The sequence below is a fragment of the Paroedura picta genome, chromosome 15 (genome assembly GCF_049243985.1).
Source record: "Paroedura picta isolate Pp20150507F chromosome 15, Ppicta_v3.0, whole genome shotgun sequence".
NCBI lineage: Eukaryota > Metazoa > Chordata > Lepidosauria > Squamata > Gekkonidae > Paroedura > Paroedura picta.
Genome location: NC_135383.1, coordinates 26,824,681 through 26,846,533, shown reverse-complemented (window position 1 = coordinate 26,846,533; position 21,853 = coordinate 26,824,681). Strand labels below are relative to the sequence as shown.

Sequence of the window (21,853 nt, the reverse complement as noted above, 5' to 3'; positions counted from 1 at the left end):
CCGCGGCCCGCAGGTTGGGGACCACTGGACTGTAGGACTCTGGAGGTCCCTTCCAACTCTATGATTCTATGATTCTAAGTCATTGGCTGCAAGTGTTTCCTAAAAGATGGTTCTCTTGTCTATGTCTTTAGGTGTTGGTATATTTCCTTCCCAGGATCCAATCCAGCAACTGATGCCCCCGTGGATTTACAATGATAGTTTAGTTCCAGGTAATAATTTATTTATGTATTTTATTTATCATACTTATATACCGCCCTCCCCGGAGGCTCAGGGCGGTTTACATAATAACAAGGAACAATACATAAAACGGTCTATAAAAACATGTGAATAACCTTATAATAATAACTAATAGTTGTAACCAGATAACAGTGTAACAGTACAGTATAACAATACAACAATGTAACAGTACAAACAGGTCCAGGGCTTATTGGTGGAATTCTGAGGGGGGGACCGGGGGGGAGCAGGGGCTATTATGTGTAATAATAGCAATACATCTAGAAAAAAATTGTTGTTGACTTTTTATAAATGTTGCAGGCTCTTCTGCCTTTCTGGAGTCCTTGTTATTAATCCAAATAAGGATTTCTAGTCTTTTCCACCAGGTGGAAGCTAAGTAAAAAGGGAATTGAAGCACCATGCTAGCTATTAATCAGACAACATGGAATTACAATCCGTTTCCTGTGGCTAAGTTTGTCTTCTTCAAAGATTACATCCAAAGTCTCTTCAAAAATATGTAGTGGATTGTATCAAAAGGAAGTCATTCCCAGAGGCCCCTGTGCATGTGGGAATTTGTATACAGTCGGATATCTGGTTTGGAGTGGTCAGCATTTGGTTATGTTCAAATTTAGCATTTATTTGTAATGCAAATTCTTACCATCTAACAGATGGGAGAAAAGCTGCAAAATTTTGATTGGGAAATTGAGACTGTATGGGGGTTTTCAAACTGCCCTTATATTCTGTTTTAATAACTGGTTGCTAACGGATTTGTTCCTGTCATTTCAGACAGACCTGTTTTAGTAACCATCTGCTAGCAGAATTTATGTACCTTTTCAGACAAACCTGTTTGCATCAGGTTAGCAAAAGGTAGTTGAATAATAATTGATGAAAGCTGCTTTTTTGTGGTTTTCACCTCTTCCTTGTGTTTCTGAATTATTTATCATCATTGTCCTGTGCATATGGGTACTATGCAGGTGTGCAGACCAGCCAATGAAAGATTTCTCACTAATTGAATAACAACAACAACAACAACAACAACAATAATAATTGGAGGGCCCCTCCAATCAGAGACTTGTGGCCGTTTCCCACCTGTTGGCCTATGTGCTGTGGGAGAGGCCTTCCCGCATACCTCAGTTCTCCTTTTGCCGCTGCTCTGAGAGGATTTTTTCTCTCTAGCGCTCTGTGTTTGATACGATTTTTTTGAGATCTGATGGCTTTGTTTTAAAAATCTGCTTGACCCGAATGACAAAGACAGATGAGTGCTTGGTATGTCTGATGTGCCTAAGAGAGTCCCATAATATAGGGGAATGTCTCATATGTTAGTGATTCACTGTGAAGGCCAGACAGGACTGTGCTGCACGCTTGAAGGCTGCTTTGTAGAACAATGCATTGTCGTTGCTACCCCTTCCACTGTAAAATCCTCAACTTTGAGTGAAAACCCACAGTTTAGAGGAACGCCCATCAAGTCCTCCATCGGTACGCTCTCTGAAGTCAGTTCTACGTTCAGATTTGACACATCAGAAACTGACATCTCTGGTTCAGGACAAGCTGAGGAAAAGCACAAATCAAAATCAAAGCAGAAGCATCGCTCGACCTAATCTAATCCTTCAGAACCAAAGAAGACAGTGACTGACCTTTGGTTGCAGCCTTGAAACCAGCCTCAGATAGAAGGGTCGCTTTTCCTAAAGCAGGGGTCGCCAACCCCTGGGCCACAAAACCCTTGGTACCGGGCCGCGGGGGGAGGGAGGCGTCCCTCCCCCCCTCCCCTGCGCAGTGCTTGCTGCGCCAGGAGCGATCGGCTGCTTGGTCAGCCGATCGCTTCCAGCGCAGCGAGCACTCCGGGGGGGGGGGGGAAGGAGGCACAGGCACTGGCATGCTGTCGGTCGCAAACGCGCAGGCACGGCAGCTCCACGCCTGCATGTTTGCCAGCGCCCAAGCCTCCCTCGCCCCCCTGCAGCACGGAGCTCGCTGCACCGGGAGCAATCGGCTGACAAAGCAGCCGATTCACTCAAGCCTAGGTTTTTTACAGCTCCTCCTCAACATGAGTTAGAGGTGCAGCTGTGCTTGCTCTTTGTATATGCTGGGAGTTAAGTCTCCAAGTAAATTGGAAAAAATCCACTTTGACCCCTACTCAGGTGGTTTCCTTCAAAGTTTCTCACTTGGATTCCATATTGGCAAGAGTTTTTCTCCCCAGGGTGATCTGATAGCCTCTATGGCTTATAATTTTGTTCCACTTAGTTATCAAAATATGTTCTCCATTCTTAGTGGCCTTCACCACAGCTATGTGTCAGGTTTCTGCAGATTGTCCAATACACGAATCCGTGACTTAATGCAAAAGATCAAGTTTGAAAGCAAACAAGTTAACCTAAACAATACTTTGTCAGAACTGAGGTACAACAAGGCAGGTTCAGCATATAGCCCTTCAGTCAACCCCAATTCTGTGAGAACCCCTGAAAGGCATCACATAGCTTCCTGGAACTGGTCTTTAGCCAGCCATTATTTTTGTTGATTTACAAACGGGGTGGATGAAGCAATTGTAACTTTTTCAAGTCCCCTGGAAAAAAAGGGGGAAGGGGACTTGAGGGGGGGATTGTGTTGTAACACTATTCCAGTCTACTTTAAACAAAACAAAACAGCATGATCTCAGCCTTGGAAGGGGGGGTGAGAACCAGGGGGTGCTCAAATGTGACGAAATGCCACTGGAAGATAGAATCCTAGAGTTGGAAGGGGCCATAGAGGCCATCTAGTCCAACCCCCTGCTCAACGCAGGATCAGCCCTAAGCATCCTAAAGCAGTGGTCCCCAACCTTTTTATCACCGGGGACCACTCAATGCTTGACAATTTTACTGAGGCCCGGTGGGGGGGTAGTTTCCTCCTCTACTCTCAACCACTGCCCTAACGCTCTCTGATCACTATGGTAATGTTTAAACATCCCTTCAAAATAAGATACAGACACGCCACAACAATGAACATAAGGAACATTTTATTTTCATGGAAATTTTAACTCATGGCAATGACAAATCAATGGGAACCCTGAGCTTGTTTCTCTGCAACGAGATAGTCCCATGTGCACCTGCCGAATCGTGGATGAAGTAAAGGGCCGGAGTGGGGAGGGAGAAGGCATCCTTCGTGGCCCACCTCCAGTTAGTCGATGGACCAAATGTGGTCCGCAGCCCACAGGTTGGGGATCGCTATCCTAAAGCATCCAAGAAAATGATGTTAGTTATCACCATGTGACAACGATTGAGGCATAAAACAGGAAATTTCCACTTGCTGTCCATTGGCTACCTCATACGGTAGCAAAAATCCAGGGTGGACAGGTGGAAGCAGGCCGAATGCCACCCTGTGCAGCAGTGGGAAAATCAGGGCAATGAGCCCCGAGCTGAAAACCAAGAGGCAATACAGCATAACATCCTCCATGCAGTAACGGTCTAGGTCTTCCTATGTACAGAAATGGATGTGTTTTTCAGGACTGGCCTGGTCTAGAGAAGTTAATCCTGTTGCTTGTCCCTTGACAACAATTTCCAATGACTTGTTTTCCCTCAAGAATTTTGGCTTGGCTAATTCTTCCATAAGGGTTTGCCTAGCTGCTATTTCTGCTTTTCACCATACAGTGGAAGACTCATGCTCACTTTCTTGCTTGTTGGTTAAGGAGGTATTCCTTGTTGCAATTACATCGGCCAGGTGGGTTGGGGAATTGACCGCCCTCAGGTCAGATTATCTTTTTCTTAAGTTCCACCCTTCACAAGACATTAATCTCCCAGTGTTTTTTCCTGAACCATCCTTCCCCATGGAGGAATCCTTACAAGCATTATACGTTAAAAGAGCCCTTTTATTTTTTGAAAATAACGGAGTCGTTCAGAAAGGCCCCCCAGTTGTTCATGAGTTATGCAGGTCCGTCCAAGGTGAAAGCGGTCTGTTCACAAATGCTGTCTTGGGGCATTGTGTTTACTGTCAAATTGACCTATGAGATCACCTCTGTTCCTTGTCCGTTGATGGTCAGGGCTCATTGCACCAGAGCTCAATCTGCTTCTGCCACTTTTTGAAGGGGAATACCACTGCCAGACGTTTGTAGAGCTGCTACCTGGTCCTCAGCTGACACGTGTGTAAAACATGCTATAGACCAGGGTTGGCAAAATATATCCCAATAGATATCCCAGGACTACAATTCCCATGAGCCCCTGCCAGCATGTGGTAGAATTTGTGGTAGTTTTCTGGTAGAATTTTGTAGTCTCCCATGTGGGATTGCACATGACAACAACGATGAAAAACACAGTTGCTGTAATGGTTGTTCATCTAGTTGCTCCTGTGCAGGATCACATCCCTCCCTCCTTCCCTACTGTGAGCTTTTCAGTGTTTGTTAATAAAGGGATCTGTATGTTCCTTTGTATGCTTCTTTTATATCTTGTAGTAGTGGACTTGGAGAACTGAGGTATGTGACCTTTACGTGGGAAACATCCCATCATGCGGGAAAAACTGAAGAAAAACAGCCCTTCACTGGAAAAACATTTCTACCCTATATCAAAGGAATAAATGACAGGAAAATTGATGAAAAAGCATAACCTATGAACTGTCTACAACACACACTCACACCCTGAAAAATACAACAAATGCTATGGTCCGTAAAAAGCACAAGAAATGTACTCACATCTGCAGAAGTCTATTGCAGCGGTCCCCAACCTTTTCCTCGTTGAGGACCCCTTCCGGGGGTGGAGGAAAGCCAGCGGCCTGGACACCGTGTACATGTGGCAACTCTGCGCAAATGCGCATGTGCGGCAGCTCCGCCCATGCGAGTTTGCGTCCGCCGGAATGCCGGCGGCCGCGCTTACCTCCCCCCCCCCCCGCGTTGAGAAGCTAGACAGACCACGAGCGAAGCGGCCACTTTGGCAGCCGCTTCGCTCACGACCTGGCAAGCTTCTCGCTGCAGGGGGTGGGGTGGGGAGGGGAGGGGAGGGGAGAGGTAGACACGGCCCTCACTGGCCCGTTATCAAGGCCTGGGTATTTCGGCCCGGTACCAGGCTGCAGACCGGGGGTTGACGACCCCCGGTCTATTATATACTAAAGAGCTGCAGACAGGTATATATAGGAACTACAGAACAGAGCATTCTTACAAGAATAAAAGAACATGAGAGACACTGCAGACTATACCAACCTGGGAAATTAACAATAGCTGGACATACCCTAACCCAAACTGGATATAGGATCTTTTTCAAGACACAAAAATTCTTGATAATTCCACAGCTGCTTTGTCAGCTTACACAGGGAAGCCATTGAAATTCATAAATTAATTTCAACAGAGGAAGAATTTTGAAAATAAATCGTTGTTACTGGTACTAAAAAATCGAAATAACAAAACCAGCCCCCCCCCTCAATAGTTAATAGACAACCACACTGAACATTAAAAATAAAGACTTCCAGTCCACAAGCACAAATCTCCCCCAAAACTAAAATAAACATTTGATTCCAGCCATGAAAGCCTTCGACAACGCTGTTATGACTCTGAGCAGTAAGTCCACAACACTTTTCACTTTCCCACCTCAACCCCACATAGCCAGGTTGGTTATAACATGTCAGTGACTTGAAAAAAATCTGCTGACTTCTCATTTATGAAAGCTCTCCTGCCGTTTCATTCAGCATAGGGGCCCAGCACAGCGACTGTTGATACACGTGGAGTGATGAGATAATCATAGATATCACCAGAATTTTTCTCAGATATTTCCTGTGCTTGCAGACAAAACTTTCAACTTCTGAAACAAAATAGTCTGAATAATTCCAGGTATGTATCGCTCAATCCTTTTGACTATGTACTTCCTTTTTCACAGATCTGTACAAGAAAATTTTAGAAACCACTATGATGCCTACAGGGATAGACACTGGCAAACTGTATCCTGTTCTGATGTCATCGAGGCTTCCCAGAGAGACTCTTGGGCAAATATGGGCCTTAGCCAATCGTACCACACCTGGGAAGCTTACAAAGGAAGAGCTGTATACTGTTCTGGCTATGATAGCTGTAACTCAGGTAGGAACTCAGTGACAGTTCTGGGCATAGAGGGTAGAACTTTCTGATTGTGGTCAGGAGCTGGGGCTCAGAGGTAGGAGGGTATATATGGCCTGCAGAAGGTTCCAGGTACATTCCCTGGCATCTCTACCTTAAAAAGGTTCAAGTAGTAGGTGATGTGAAAGGCCTCAACCAGACCCTGGCATGCCGCCACTGGATAATAGAAATTGTTACCCTTGATAGACCAACAGTCTGATTTGGTAGGAGGCAGGCTCATGTTGTGTGTGAATGTTTGTGGCAATAATCAACCCAAGTTACTTGGATGTCTCTGACTTCAGAGGCCTCTTGCAGCCCTAATGCTCTTTATTTCTACCAGTGGTAAAGAGATCAGAAGCAGGCTGTGGGATCTCATGTCAGTCCTCGCCACTTTGAACCATGACTAACCACGTCTCTACCAGATTTATATATCTATCACATTGTTATCCCACCTTTATTCAAGGAGCTCAGGGCATTGCACAGTGTTCTTCCCATCCTCCCTTTATGTTCACAAGAATCCTGTGAAATATGTTAGGCCAGCATTTTCAAACTTTTGACCGCAGTGATGCCACTGAAATATTTTTCAGGCTAAAAGATTCTAGGAAGTGATGTCAGCTGGCCACGCCTCCTTGCCACACCCTCCCAAAAGCAAGGGAAGCCTAAGCTGGCAAAGGTTTAAATGACTTTCCCACCTCCACCAGGCGTATCACGGGTCACTTTTGGAGGGGGCAGGTCAACCTGCCCAAGTGAGGGTAGAATTTTCTTTTTTAATTTAAAACCCTTTTTTTCCCTCTTTGCTCAGAGTCAAAAATGGCAGGCACAGGGTGGGAGGGTGATCCCCAGCTGCCATTCTGAATGGTATTGCGGTACCATGGTTGGGAAACCCTGAGTTAGGCTGATAGTGACTGGCCCAAAGGCACCCAGTGAATTTCATGACTGGGGATTTAAATTTCATGCAGCCCATTAGCCACTGTGCCCTGCTCTTTTCGGCCCTAAGGAAGCTTACAATCACTTTCCTTTCCTCTCCCCACAACATGCACCTTGTGAGGCAGGTTGGACTGAAACATTTCTGAGAAAACTGTGACTGGCTCAAGGTCACTCAGCGGGCTTCACATAGACCCATTATGCACGGGGGTTTTAGCGCACATTCGGGGTGGAATGGCGGCGACTAAAATCACCGATAACGCACGGAGCCGGCTGCAACCGGCCGCAGCTTCGGTGCATGCCGCCGAAAAAGCTGCATCAGTGAAACGCGGAAGAAAGCGCAGCTTCCGGGTGACCGGGGCGCAACCAGAAGTGGCTCCCGGATCGCCGCGTGCATAATCGGTTACTCTGGGTTTTGCCGCCGTCGCGCCCCGCCCCGTACATAACCGGTATGCGTCGCGTCTTCCCCCTCCGCGTTTTCCATGTGACCCGAAATCGCCGTTTCGGTGGCCGTGCATAATGGGCCATAGAGGAGGAGTGGGGAGTCAAACCTAGTTCTCCAGATTAGAGGCTGCCGCTGTTAACCACATGGTGAGCCTTCGGGGAGGGCGGTATATAAATCTAAATAAATAAATAAATAAATAAAAATAAATAAATGGTGACTTCTCTGTCTTCTGAGAATTTATAATCTACCTTGATGTCATTTTGAACTTCCTGCCTCAAGAGGCATACAAGTTCTAGCAATTGGACTGTTTCCCTTTCGGTCCCTTCCAGCAAGCTCTGGGGCGGCAAACCATTCCCCTGCTTCAGCCAGAGCTTGAGTGCTCTGCGTTGGGAAACTTGATGGTTTCTTCCCCAATACGATTTCCATTACTGGAATGCAAAAGTGGATGGATATGAGTTGTTCAAAATAAACAAAAAAGGTCAAAGGAGAGGTGGAGTGGTGCTGTATGTGAGGAGAAGGCTTGCCTGTCAAGCAGTGCTAGCGGAGGAGAGTGACACTTCATTGTAAAGTATCTGGATGAAGATAAGGGATTAAAAACAAAGAGCACAGTGAAATCCAAGTCCAGTAGCACCTTGAAGACCAACCAAGATTTATTCAAGGTGTGAGCTTTCGAGTGCAAGCACTCTTCTTGAATAAATCTTTGTTGGTCTTAAAGGTGCTCCTGGACTCTGGTTTTGTTGTGCTACTCCAGACCAACACGGCTGCCCATTTGAATTTAAAGAGCACAGTGGTTGGCATCTGCTACAGACTGCCTAACCAGAGTGAGGACATGGATGCTGCCCTCTTTAAGCAGCTTGTTAGAATATCTGGGCAACAGGACCTTGTAATTATGGGTGACTTCAGTTTCCCTGTTGTGTGCTTGGAAGCAAACTCTGCTAAGTTTCCAAAGTTGTGCAGCTTTCTGACCTGCCTGGCTGACAATTTCATTTATCAAATGGTGGAAGAGTCTACAAGAGACTTGGCCATACTGGACTTAATACGGACCAACAGGCAGATGGGGTGAAGGATTTGGGTCCCTGGAACGGAGTGACCATGTCTTCCTAGAATTTCTTTTGAGAAGCGCGGCCAAGTAAGTTTATAGACATGTATGTTAGACTTTCACAGGCTGGACTTTAATAAACTCAGAGTCATCCCATGGACCAGATTGCTGGAAGAGAAAGGACCAAGTGACGGGTGGGCTCTCCTTAAACAGGAGCTATTGCATGGTCAAGGCATGACTATTTCAGCAAGGCATGGTAGGGGATCCCAGAAGCCTATTCGGATGAACAGAGAACTTCAGGAGGAGCTAAGGAAGAAAAAGGAAATGTTCAAGAAATGGAGGGAAGGACAGACCTCTAAAGAGTATCTGCAGGTTACTGAGCACTGTAGGTCAGCCATCAGAGAGGGTGAGCTGAGACTAGCCAGGGAAGCCCATTATAAAAAGAACAGCTTTTTCAGTCATGTGAGGAGGTAAATGAGGCAATAGGCCCACTGCTGGGTAAAGAGAAAGAAAGAAAACTACAGACCAGTGAGTCTGACCTCTGTTGCGGGGAAGATAATGGAGCAGATATTAAAGGGAGCGATCTGCAAACATCTGGAGGACAATTTGTTGATTCAGGGATGTCAGCACAGATTTGTCTCCAGCAGGTCCTGCTAGACCAACCTGGTTCCTTCTTTGTACTAAATCAAGGAAACTCAGTAGATGTTGTTTAATTGGATTTCAGTAAGGTGAAATCCCCATGATGTTATGATGGATAACCTGGAGGACTGCAGACTGTATAGGAAACTACACCTACAGAGTAGTTGTCAGTGGTATCTCAGCAAATTGGAGGGAGGTAACATTTTTATCGATGATCTGAATTAGGGGGTGGAGGGTCTCCTTGTTAAATTTTGGCCTTTAAGACCATTCGTAGTCTGGTCCCAGTGAATCCAAGGGACTCTGTCTGTTCCAGTAGGCTGGTGGTCCCTGGCCCGTGACCTCAACTAGGGCCTTTTCAGTCCTGGCCCCTTCCTGGAAGAATGAGCTCCCAAAGAAGACACAGGCCCTGTTGGAGCTTACTCAGTTCTTCAGGGCCTCTAAAATGGAGCTCTTCCACCAGGCATTAGGTTGAGGCTGGGCCTCCAGTAACATCTAAGAACCCCCCCCCCTCAAAACACTCCCTCGTGTAACATCGAGATATGGCAACTAATAGGGGAGAGTAATGTGGGAAAGGCTTGGAAGCATGGGATGTTGATGCTGGTTTTAGAGCATTAATAGAATTGGTTTTAATTATGTTAATTTTAAACTGAAGTACAGCACTCCATGGCTGGACCAAGAGGGGCTGTCCTACAAGTTCAATTACAAAGAAATAAAATAGTTATCAGGGAAATAATCACAGTCTGAGTAGCTCAGCAGTGCAATGGGCTGCCTAAGGAGGAGGTGAGCTCCCCCTCACTGGCAGTCTTTAAGCTGCAGCTGGACAGATATTGATCCTGGATGCTTTAGGCTGATCCTGCATTGACTAGATGGCCTTTGTGGCCCCTTCCAGCTCTATGATTTTATAACATCCCTTTGTCTGCCAGCCTTGAGTTTGCAGATGGGTTCTTGGATGCAGATAGTGTGTAGTCACAGTGATAGAAATGTTGGGGTGAATTCTTGAGTGGAGATCACAGCAAGGAATGAACCATATGATTCCATGGCATGTCCCTCACCTCAGCATCATAGCTGGTGACAAAAAGCACTATGTTTGCATGAACCGGAGTGTGTGTGTGTGTGTGTGTGTGTGTGTGAGTAAGAGAAAGAGAGAGTGAGACATGGCCAAAAAATGTATCAAAACTATTTTAAAAGCAACATGATTGGAATAGCCCACCGGATCCTGTGAACTGCTTGCTCCTCCCTCTTGAACTTGCCCTGCTCATCATAACTGTTTGCCTTGTACAGAGCTGTGCATATTGAGCACAGCCTTGGCGTCCAATTACGTATTACAACCAGGGGCATCTAATGTTCTGTCAATGGGAGAGAGAGATGCATGGCTTCTGCAACAGATGCGAAAACATCCAACGAAAGAGATCTTGAATTGCAAATGATTCAAGCAGAAAGGGTTGTTACTCTTCCCGCCTGTTTCAGTCAATAGTCTAGCCTTCTGTGACTTATTTTCACTTTTTAAAAGTGGTTTGGTGGTTAAGAGTGGTGGATTCTGATATGTAGAGCCGGGTTTGATTCCCTCCACATTCAGCCAGTTAGGTGACCTTGGGCTAGTCACAGTTCTCTCAGGGCTGTTCTCACAGAGCTTTCTCAGACCCACTTACTTTGCAGGATGCTGTTGTGGGGAGAGGAGAGGAGAGGTGTTTGCAAGCTGCTTTGGGAATACATCAGGTAGTGAAAAATGGGGCATAAAACTAGCTCTTCTCTCTATTTTCTAAAAAAAATGTGAACAGCCTCTTCCCCTTAAAGTGGTGATTTTCACTAATAATAATCAATAGAAGATTGCTTGCAGTGGTGTTTAACGTATTTAGTAGAATTATTTTTTCTTGGGCTTTAGGCTTTCTCTGCTACAACGTAGATCTGTAACAAATCTTGTCAGATTTTATACCCTACTCTTCCTTGAAGGAATCCAGGGGCAACGTACATAATTCTCCCTTTGGTTTAATTCTCAAAACAACTCTCAGAGAGAGTGAGTGACAGCAGTCACCTGCAAAGCAAGCAAAATCTGACGCAGACCTCTTGAGTCCTCATTCAGTATTCAAACTGCCTGTCCATGCCCAAACCGTGTCATGCTTTTCTGTTTGCCTTCCATCTGCTTGCAGAGAGGAGTTCCAGCTATGAGTCCTGATGTTTTGAACCAGTTTCCATCTGCCCCGATCCCTACTCTAAGTGGGTTTCCAGTGGCCATCCCCGTCACAGTGAGCCAACAACCGATGATGTCCCCAGGACCACCAGTTTCCATGTCTCTTAGTATGGGGCCACCAGGCGTGGGGATAAATTTGGCCGCGCCACTTGGTGGAGCTCCAACGCAGGTTTCCAGTGGCTTTGTGCAGTCATTCCCTGCACAACAGGTTAGTGCTGCTTTGTATACTGGATGAGGATTATTCTCGAAGCAGGCTTAGGGCAGCTTGTAACTCTTCTTAAGTGATCCAACCCAGCTGTCAAAAGTACATGTTAATGCGCCCTATTTAAAAACTGCTTCTGCATCCACTTCTAAGATCAGGAGATTATTTTTGTTGTTGCTGCTGTTGTTTCTGCTGTAGTTCTACTCAAAGATACTCCCAGCAAGAGTCTGATGGGCATCATTTCTCTGTCTCCTTAAGGTGCTTTGGGTTGTGCTGTGGGGTACGGTGGCCTTCCAGCTCTGCTCATGTGTGGCTCAGTCTGTGTAGAGCTGTGATGCCCAAGCTCTGTCACAAGACATCAGTAACTCAGTGTCACACAAAGGCTGCATGATTTGATGCTCTGTTGTTGCCTCCTTTCAGATTTGCCTTAGTACTCATCTAGGAAGAGCTTCCAACATCCATTGGGTTGAACTGAGCAGTGTGTGGGTTTAAAAGAAAATGCACCTCACATGATCTCACTGCCACAACAACAGTGCTTCCAGCCTTGACTCTCCACACCAGGGGTAGTCAAACTGCGGCCCTGGGAATTGTAGTCCATGGACATCTGGAGGGCCGCAGTTTGACTACCCCTGCTCCACACCAAGAGAGTGTTTTTCACTTTATATTTTCAAGTGATTTTCAAAAATGACAGCACTTTCAGTGAATATATTGAATTTATGAATAAAAACTTTGTGGAGGACTCATGTTGCCACTGATGAAAGCACTGAAAACAGAGAATAATCTAGAGACTGTTTTGGCAGAGTCCAGGTGGAAATAAAGAGATAACAGAGACTCTTATACTTTGATTAAGCCACTGGACAGATTCTTTTGTCCATTCCCTCACCTAGGCAGAGACACTCCAAAATGACTCACCTTTGGAGGAGGTTGCCTGTTAGTCGTTGGCTTGTTTAATTCTCTAGAGATGTACCTGATTCAGTAATTTTCACAGACACTTATGGGGGCAGACTCCTCTGAGTAGGCTTTTAATTTCTTACATTTGGGGTACAAAAGTGAAATGCTTCCAATTATAATTTGGGAAAACATGTTCTTTGACTAAGGCTCTATTTAGGGGCAGGTGGTTACTTGGGGTGTCTGAGGGGGTAGGCAGGACTTGAAGGAAGGGCTGCTAGCAAAAGGCTTTGATTGAAATCCCCCCTGGCACACCGAAGCAAGCAGGAGGGGCTCAGTGTTCTAACCAGCGCTGATGGACGGTTCATTTTCTTGAGGCCAGTGCCTTTCAGCTGTTCTTAATTTTGAAAGCTTCTTAAGTTTAGAAGAAACAGAGTTCTTTTATATGCTTCTATACGGCATGAATAAATACAGATTTACAAATCCAAGCATGCAAATTAACCATATGACAAGGATAAATCAGGCATCCAAATCTTGCCTTGAAGTTGTAAACCAGGCTATAAATGCAATCAAAAAGAAGCAGAACAGACTTCAGCAGGGGTTGTGGGAGGCTTTCTTTACTTGAGCACCATTGGCTGGCCCTGATCCTTGGCTTTTGGGAAATCCATGCTGGTGTTTCAGGAGGGAGAAGAGCATCAGTAGAAATGTAAATAATGGATTGCCCTGAAGAACGCTTCATGGTCTCATATAATTTAGGCAGCCAAACCAGAAGATGACGATTTCCAGGATTTCCAAGACGCTTCCAAGTCTGGGGGGCTTGATGATACTTTCACGAATTTCCAAGGGGATACGTCTGGATCTACCAAGACTACCACCACACAGCATCGGAGCAGGTAGAATTTAAGCTATTGAAGTGGGTGCGTATTTCTGTGTTCTTCACGTATGTTGGAGGATGCAGTGGTACGAGTCTGCCTGAATGGTCCTGCTTTATTCTGAGTCACAATTTTAGATGGATAATTACCAGATTCTGTGCCAGAACTCATGGCCTGCTGGTAAATAATTAAACCAAAGAGCAGAAGAAGAGCTCTGCTGGATCTGACCAAAACCTGGTTTACTCCAGCATTCTTTTTCTAACTGGATACCCTAAAGTCTGGCAAGCAGGACATAAAGCCTCCGGGGAGGGCAGTATATAAATATAATAAATAAATAAATAAAGTGCTTTTTCCTATTTCTATCTTTGATTTGGACCAGCAGCTTATTTTTAGTTATATACCAACAAAGAACTAGATTCAAGTCTTAAGAGACTGGGGGGTGGGGGGATTGAGGGATATATCCCTTAATCTGATCCCTGGTATTCAATGAGAGGTGCTTTGACCCTTGAAAGCTTATAAAGAATGTGTTTGTGTACATAGAAACAGTAAAAAATGGAGTTTCGCTGTTCCTCCAGGTGTGAATGTGTTTTTCCATCTTGTAATTTCACATTGCCTATTTGGGGAGTGGGAAGAAGGCAGAAATACCTGGCAGCTTTTATTTCTACTTTTTTTGTGAGCATATCAGAAATGTGGTAAATATACCATAGAATAAAAGCCTTAGAATCCCAACCACTGAGCTATGCTACATGGTGTTAACAGATGGATTATAGCAGACTTTCTCAATCAGGGTTTCATGAAATCCTGGGATTTCTTGATGGCCCTAGAAGGGTTTCCCAAACGGGTGGGAGTTCATGAATTTTTAATATATTTTTAAAATGTGTTGAACATTTATCTGGTGATATGCCATATATGGTCATGTTGACCACTGGGAGTCCCAGTGGCCTGGATGGGGTGGGAAGAGGAGGGGCCCTGGTGGGCGTGTCCACCAGGTGTGCTTCCCAGCCATTTTCTTCATGATTGTGCCACTTCTAGGGTTTCTTGAAGCCTGAAGAATGTTTCAAGGGTTAAAAAGTTTATGATTACATTTATTTAAAAGTTGAGAAAGGCTGGATTATAGTTAAACATGTTGACTAAGAGTTTTATCCTTTCTTATTTATGTACATTCTTTATAGTCTATCTTACTCATTGGGACTCATAGTGAATTGCACGGCACGAGTTGGTACAGTCGACAGGATGGCACATTCAATACACAATGCAATAGAATTAGACCTTTGGTTGACATCATATGTTGTTTGGCTGATGAAGCGTGTGCTTAGCCATTGAACTATAAGCAAAGTTGGTACTGTGCTCAGCTGCAGACAGATTGGGTCTGTATTAGCATGCTGGTTTAGATCTGAACTGAAAACTCCTTATGTAGCATTAGCAGGCCATTCTCTCTCACCCTTACTCCACTAGTAATCAGGATCAGGATAGAATCGACACATTAAATCAGTGGTCCCCAACCTTTTTATCACCCGGGACCGGTCAACGCTTGACAGTTTTACTGAGGCCCGGGGAGGGGATAGTCTTTTTCCGAGGGACGTCACTGCCGCCTGAGCCCCTGCTCCACTGGCTTTCCCGCCAGTGCCCCTGACTTCCCGCCACCCACTGGGGGTCGCTGCCAGCAGCAACTGCGCAGTGCCACGCCTAGGGGGAACCGCAGCCATGGCGGCCACTGGAGAGCACCAAAGGTGAGCTTGCGGCAGAGTGGCAGGGCAGCCCCCGAGGCAGCAGTCGGAGAGGACAAGGAGGAGCCGTGGCCCGGTACTGACTGATCCACGGACCGGTACAGGTCCCCGGACCGGGGGTTAGGGACCACTGCATTAAATGATGCAGAATTACATCACAGGATCCAACTTAAGAACAGAAGAAGAACCCTGCTAGATCAGACCACTGGTCCATCTAGTTCAGCATCCTAACTCACACAGTGGCCAACAAGTTCCTCTGGAGGCCCAGCAACAGAACATTGAGCCCAAGGACTTTGAGTGATGCTGTTTCCTGACACTGATATTCAGAGGTTTATTGCCTTTGAACATGGGGTTTCCCTTTAGTCACCATGGTGAGTAGCCACTGGTAGATCTATCCTCCATAACTTGTCCAATCCCCTTTCAAAGTTGCCTAAGCAAGCTGTACTCAATAGTATAGAACACAGTCCCTAATCATTTATCCAAATAGCTTTGCAAACCGTTCTGTACCACGCAACCCATGTAGAAAAGCCCTCTTGGGCACTTCAGTTCTGCATAGCACCAACTTCCTGACCTCCTCAGGCAAGCCGTTCCACAAGGTGTGTGCCACAGCAGAGAAGGCACATGTATGGCCAGTTGTCGATACTGCCCATGTGCAGGTTGGCCCCTTCAGAAGGCCTTGCTGTCATCGTAGAAAAGAGGCAGTCCTGCAGGAATGAAGGGTCATGATAGCCAATGCTTTAAATTGAGCCTGGCAGTTCCAGAGGCACTGCTGTACTGTGACGAGCCTGTGCGTTTGGTGCTTGCTATGAGCCAAACATGCACAGTCTTCTAGTCAAACCAGGCTAAATCACTTCACACTTCTGTGCTGGAGTTTTCTAACATTTTGTTGGTTTCAGAGACTTAGCATCATTATAGCCAGCCTGTCCTGCCCATTGTACAGAGCGGCGGCAGTGCTAGTGGCTAGGCCATTAGAGTGTCTTGCTGCAACTTGTTCTCGGCCACAAAATTCATTGGGTGACCTCGTGACAGTCATTCTCTCAGCTCAGCCAACTTCACACTGGTGGTGGGAGGATAAATTAGGGAGCTGAAGACCATGTACAAACTACCCTGAGCTTTTGGAAAGAAGGAAGGGATAAAAATCTACCATCTGATTCTATGGAAGCTGGCAACAGCTCCCCAGAGTCTTAAGCAGAAGAAAAGCTTCCCCCAGATGCTTCCTTGAGAACCTTAAACTGCAGATATTGGGGAATCAACCCTGGTCTGCATCCTCTGAGTTTCAGCTGCACACACACACAAACGATTCTGTATTTTGTTCTTTTCCTAGTCATAGCATTTTATATTCAGGAGCCATTTTTTACCTTCTGTCCATCTTACCAGATTTTTTAGAATTTACTGTCAGGACAACAGGCATCAGTCTATAGGCTTTTTGTGTTACTCCAGGCTTTCCTGTTGCTGAATGACTCCAGTCTTTTCATTTTTTGCACAGAAAATAATCTCAGTTGAGCTGACTAATGGCTGTATGCGCCAGAAGGGAGGGCTGCTTTCCTTTGAGACGACTGTCCAGGGATTGTGTTCTGGGCCTTTTCTTTCCACCTCCCTCATTTACAGAGTAATAGGAAGGTATTATAATGATTTACATGCTTCCCTTAGTAAATAAAAGCATATTCAGTTTTGCAGTTAACTATTAGATTTGCTCCTGAAGCAGCCTCTTAGATATCCAGTGTAAAATTGAATAATATTACCATAAATGCCATCTCTATGTTTGCACAGTCACTCACAGTCTGCAGGATTCATGGACTCCCTGTAGCCTGTGTCTGCAAAATACTTCGTTGATATGGCTTGTAGGGAACTGATAAGGAGATTTAAAAAGTAGCTGGAAGATTTGTGCTCCTGGTACAAAATAATCAAAGCAAAAAAGAGCCCGGAGATTCCTAATGGCAGCCATACTTGGACTACACTCTGGGTGGCTGGAGCTGTGGGGTCCCAGATTCCTGGTTCTAATGTCTGGGGTGTTATGAAGAGCTGCTGTGATTCGGTAAGATTAAGGGAGAGGGGGGAAATAACTGGTCCAGAGGGCTTTTTCTCTGTTGAGAATTTCAAGCACCATCTTAAGTCGCTCTAGAATTTGCCTCTGTAGAACAAAATATATTTGCGTGGGTGCTGCAGTGCTAAACCAGTTAATCCATTAGCTCAATCTGTCAACCATTTTAAACTGAAAAAGATACCTGTATTAATGGTGTTGCAGACCATTATAAAAAGTTAGTGTTTTTTTTACTTACTAAATCACAGATGATATACACCATCTTGGAAGCAGCATTCTCTCTTCTCCCAGGGAACGCCTCTTCTCAGGTGGCCCTCGCTGCACATCTGCACTTCCCCAGAAACTTACTGGGCATTTCTTAGGGAGAAAAGAGGCTGATTCCTCCTTCACACTATACTTGAAAGGATCGAAAGCCTGAGGCCCATATCCATATGGTTCTCATCAATATGCTGAATACTTGAAGCCCTGCCCCCCCCGCCAGATTTGTGTATCTCTCCCTCACCCCTTTCTTCCTCATTGCAGAAGCACCAACTGAATCTGAATCCTCCCCAAGCTCCCTCTAGCCCAGCAGTTCCCATACCCCCTAACAGTTGAGTTAAAGAAAAAGGCCCCCTGCTTGGTGGAGTGGTTAGGAGCACGGACTTCTAATTTGGCGAGCCAGGTTTGATTCCCCACTCCTCCACATGCAACCAGCTGGGTGACCCTGGGCTTGTCACAGCACTGATAAAGCTGTTCTGACCAAGCAGGAATCTCAGGGCTCTCTCAGCCTCACCCACCTCAAAGGGTGTCTGTGGTGGGGAGAGGAAAGGGAAGGCGACTGTAAGCCGCTTTGAGGCTCCTTTGGGTAGAGAAAAGGAGCATATAAGCACCAACTCTTCTTCTTCTTCAGTAATCTCAGGGGTCTCTCAGCCTCCCCCCCCCCCTCTCAGGGTGTCTGTTGTGGGGAGAGGAAAGGGAGGGCGATTGGAAGCCGCTTTGAGCCTCCATTGGGGAGATAAAAGCGGCATATAAGAACCAACTCTTCTTCTTCTTCAGTAATATCAGGGCTCTCCCAGCCTCCCCTCCCTCAAAGGGTGTCTGTTGTGGGGAGAGGGAAGGGAAAGCAAATGTAAGCTACTTTGAGCCTTCTTCTGGTAGACAAGAGCTCATCATGTGTGGAAGTTCTCTCTCTCTCTCTCATATACATGCACAAAACAAGTAGGGATCTGCTGCATTCAACCCAGAAAAAAATCCCCCATGTGGAAGGAGACCAGATTTGGAGAAAGTAGGGTAGTAGATTATTTTTAGTTTATTCAAAATATTTATTATATCCCCACCCTTCTCCTGAGTGTTTCAGGATCCAAGGCAGAAATAGGGGGGTGATGCCGCATGGATGCTCCCCTTTCCCCAAGAAACCACACGGCAGTTTGGAGTCAAAACCTCCACATGGAAGAGAAGTAGAAAGGAGGGCTTTTTGAATGTAAGAATGTTAAAACGCACAACAATTTGAAGGGTTTTAAACTTTTTACTTAAGTGGTAAAAGGGGGGGAGGGAGAGAATTGCAGAGGAGTTCTATACATTGCATAAAAATGGACAGTTTATGGACAGTATCCATAAATGACAAAAACAACACATAGATGGAATATTTCTGCCCAGTGTCCTTGTGCTAAAAAGAACAGAAAGCATTGTGATGTTAATGTTAGGATTTCACATAAGAGTAATAATTACCGTATGTACTCGCATATAAGCCAAGTTTTCCAGCACAGTTTTTAGCACTAAAAAGCCCTCCTCGGCTTATACGCGGGTAAAACTATTCTTTTGTGGGTGGGGTGGGTTGGGTTTTGGGGGTGCTTTGGGATTTACTGTTTTTTTCAGTGTTTCTTCTTTTATCTGAGTGGCAGCATTGTTTGCCTTTTCTTCTTGGGGTTGTGTTTCTTTTAAAAGTTGATTTTTACAGTTCTTTCTTTCTGTTTTCAGTTTTACCATTCTTTATTTCAGTGTTTTGTTCTGGGGGGCACTGTAGCCCCCAGTTTAGTAGCTGTTGTACTTGTTGTAGTAGGTTGCCAACTTTGGGTACTATTGTCCTGCTCTGGTTTGCTGGCCTTGGAGGCACTGTTTGGTTCTCCTGCCAGAGCTGTTCTCACAGAGCAGTTCTGTCAGTGCTCTCTCAAGGTGTCTGGCATCAAGAGAGGAAGGGAAGGCAATTGTAAGCCGCTTTGAGACTCCTTTGATTAGTGAAAAGCGGGGTACAAAAACCAGCAGCTATTCATCCTCTTGGCTTTTCTGTATTTGTTGGGAGGGAGGCTGGATGGGAGAGCCTGTGAGGATGGAGCCCGGATTAAGCACTTAGGCCACCCTGTCAGTTTACCAGTAGCCTGCTGCATTTCCCACCCTCGGCTTATATGTGAGTCAATAAGTTTGCCCAGATTTTGTGGTAAAATTAAGGGCCTCTGCTTATATGCAGGTTAGCTTATATGCGAGTATATACGGTACATCATTATTTCAGTATTCAGAAAGCAGTCCACGTAAATAATCCCAACGCCTTGTAAAGAAGCCTAGTGTTGTGCCCAGGATCTGAGAGTGTGGTTTACCTAAATCACCCTAGACTGTTTCTGCACTAGGATTTTGGCTCATATTTGCATTTGCATAGTGTTGAGTTTTTCATCCATTTCCACTCTGAAATTCAGCTTTATGGGCACAGACCTGATTTGCTCCCTCACTTGTCCTGCAGCGAGGGAACCCTCTGAAATCCAGTTTTCACTTTTTGAACCAGGGGTTAACAGGGTCTAAATCAGGGCTGGCCAATGTGGAAATGTAGAAGAAGACAATGAAGAAGAGTTGGTTCTTCTATGCCGTTTTTCTCTACCTGATGGAGTCTCAAAGCGGCTTCCATTCGCCTTCCCTTTCCTCTCCCCACAACAGACACCCTGTGAGGGAGGTGAGGCTGAGAGAACCCTGATATTACTGAAGACGAAGAAGAGTTGGTTCTTCTATGCCGCTTTTCTCTACCCGAAGGAGTCTCAAAGTGGCTTGCATTCATCTTCCCTTCCTCTCCTCACAACAGACACCCTGTGAGATGGGTAAGGCTGAGAGAGCCCTGATATTCCTGAAGAAGAAGAAGCATTGGTTCTTAGATGCCGCTTTTCTCTACTCGATGGAGTCTCCAAGCAGCTGACAATCCCCTTCCAGAGTCAGTTTGGTGTAGTGGTTAGGAGTGCGGACTTCTAATTTGGCGAGCCAGGTTCGATTCTGCGCTCCCCCACATGCAACCAGCTGGGTGACCTTGGGCTTGCCACAGCACTGATAAAACTGTTCTGACTGAGCAGCGATATCAGGGCTCTCTCAGCCTCACCCACCTCACAGGGTGTCTGTTGCTGGGAGAGGAAAGGGAAGGCGACTGTAAGCCGCGTTGAGCCTCCTTCGGGTAGAGAAAAGCGGCATATAAGAACCAACTCTTCTTCTTCTTCTTCCCTTCGCTCTCTCCATGACAGACACCCTGTGAGGGAGGTGAGGCTAAGAAAGCCATGATATTATTGAAGAAGAAGAACTTCTTCAATAGTTATTGAAAAAGAAGGTTCTTATATGGCGCTTTTCTCTACCTGAAGGAGTCTCAAAGTGGCTTAGATTTGCCTTCCCTTTCCTCTCCCACAACAGACACCCTGTGAGGGAGGGGAGGCTGGGATTGTGCACTTTGGCTGCCTGGGCGGTCACTGAAGCCTGAAGAGGCCAATGCCACAGTACAGAGAGGAGGGGCAGTGGCGGGGCACCAGCTGGCAGCCCTCCGCGCCGCAGTGCTGGCTGCCTCAGGCTTCAGTGTTTGCCAAGGTGACCGAACCGAGCCCAAGTGCACACCCCTAGGTGAGGCTGAGAGATCCCTGATATTACTTCTCAGTCAGAACACCTCTAAGAGGGCTGTGGGAAACCCAGTGGCACTGGCAGATGGTTAGGTCATGTGGCAAGGATGGACAAGTAAAAAACAAAGGCTGCCTGGGAGTTTCCACCTCCTGTCCCTCGGCTTCAGTGAGGAAACAGATGGGGGCTCAGTTTGGGGGCAAAAAGTGGGGAAACGGGGCAAAGGCTCCTATTGCAGATCCCAGAAACAGTCCAGGGAGGGATCCCAAACTTTAAAACAGGAATCATTGCAAAATGATGGCTGGGTGAATCTTCAGTGCAGAAACGGTCCCAGTGACTATGGCTGAGATGAGGGATGAACTAAGGATTTCTCATATTAGCCATTTACTTACTCACTCACTCACTCGCTCACGTACGTACGTACAGTCTAACAGGCCCATGGTTGGTACAATCAGTCACATGGGTTCAAGGGAGTTGGGTTTCGGGCCCAGTAGGTGTTATTTAGTTTTCGTCGACCTCAACCCAATGCCTGGTGGAGGAGCTCCCTTTTGCAGGCCCTGTGGAGCTGTTTTCGAGCCATGGCAGCAGGCTAAGTTGGTTTTCTTGCCCATGTTACTCTGCAGTAGATTTGCCTAAGATTTTAGTGGCATGTTGTTAACTTCCATTAAATGCCCCAAACACTCAGCAGGTTAAACCCCAAAAGAGGGTAGAATCGGTAGGTGGTACACTGAGGGCTTGTCTCTCTCCAAACACAATGAAGACACAGTACAGTGAATACATGTAAAGTGTATTTAGGGATTAAGAAAGGGG

General features: G+C 46.0%; 1 protein-coding gene across 9 annotated transcripts in view; it reads left to right on the top strand.

Annotated features, from left to right (window-relative positions):
* SYNRG (synergin gamma) overlaps positions 1–21,853 on the top strand; it is an 89,715-nt gene that overhangs the window by 17,791 nt on the left and 50,071 nt on the right. For all 9 annotated transcript variants that reach the window (XM_077312490.1, XM_077312489.1, XM_077312488.1 and 6 more), the window contains 4 exons: positions 132–209; positions 6,036–6,232; positions 11,442–11,690; positions 13,329–13,465. In XM_077312490.1, coding sequence (XP_077168605.1) covers positions 132–209; positions 6,036–6,232; positions 11,442–11,690; positions 13,329–13,465 — 661 coding nt within the window. The remainder of the gene's footprint in view (positions 1–131; positions 210–6,035; positions 6,233–11,441; positions 11,691–13,328; positions 13,466–21,853) is intronic.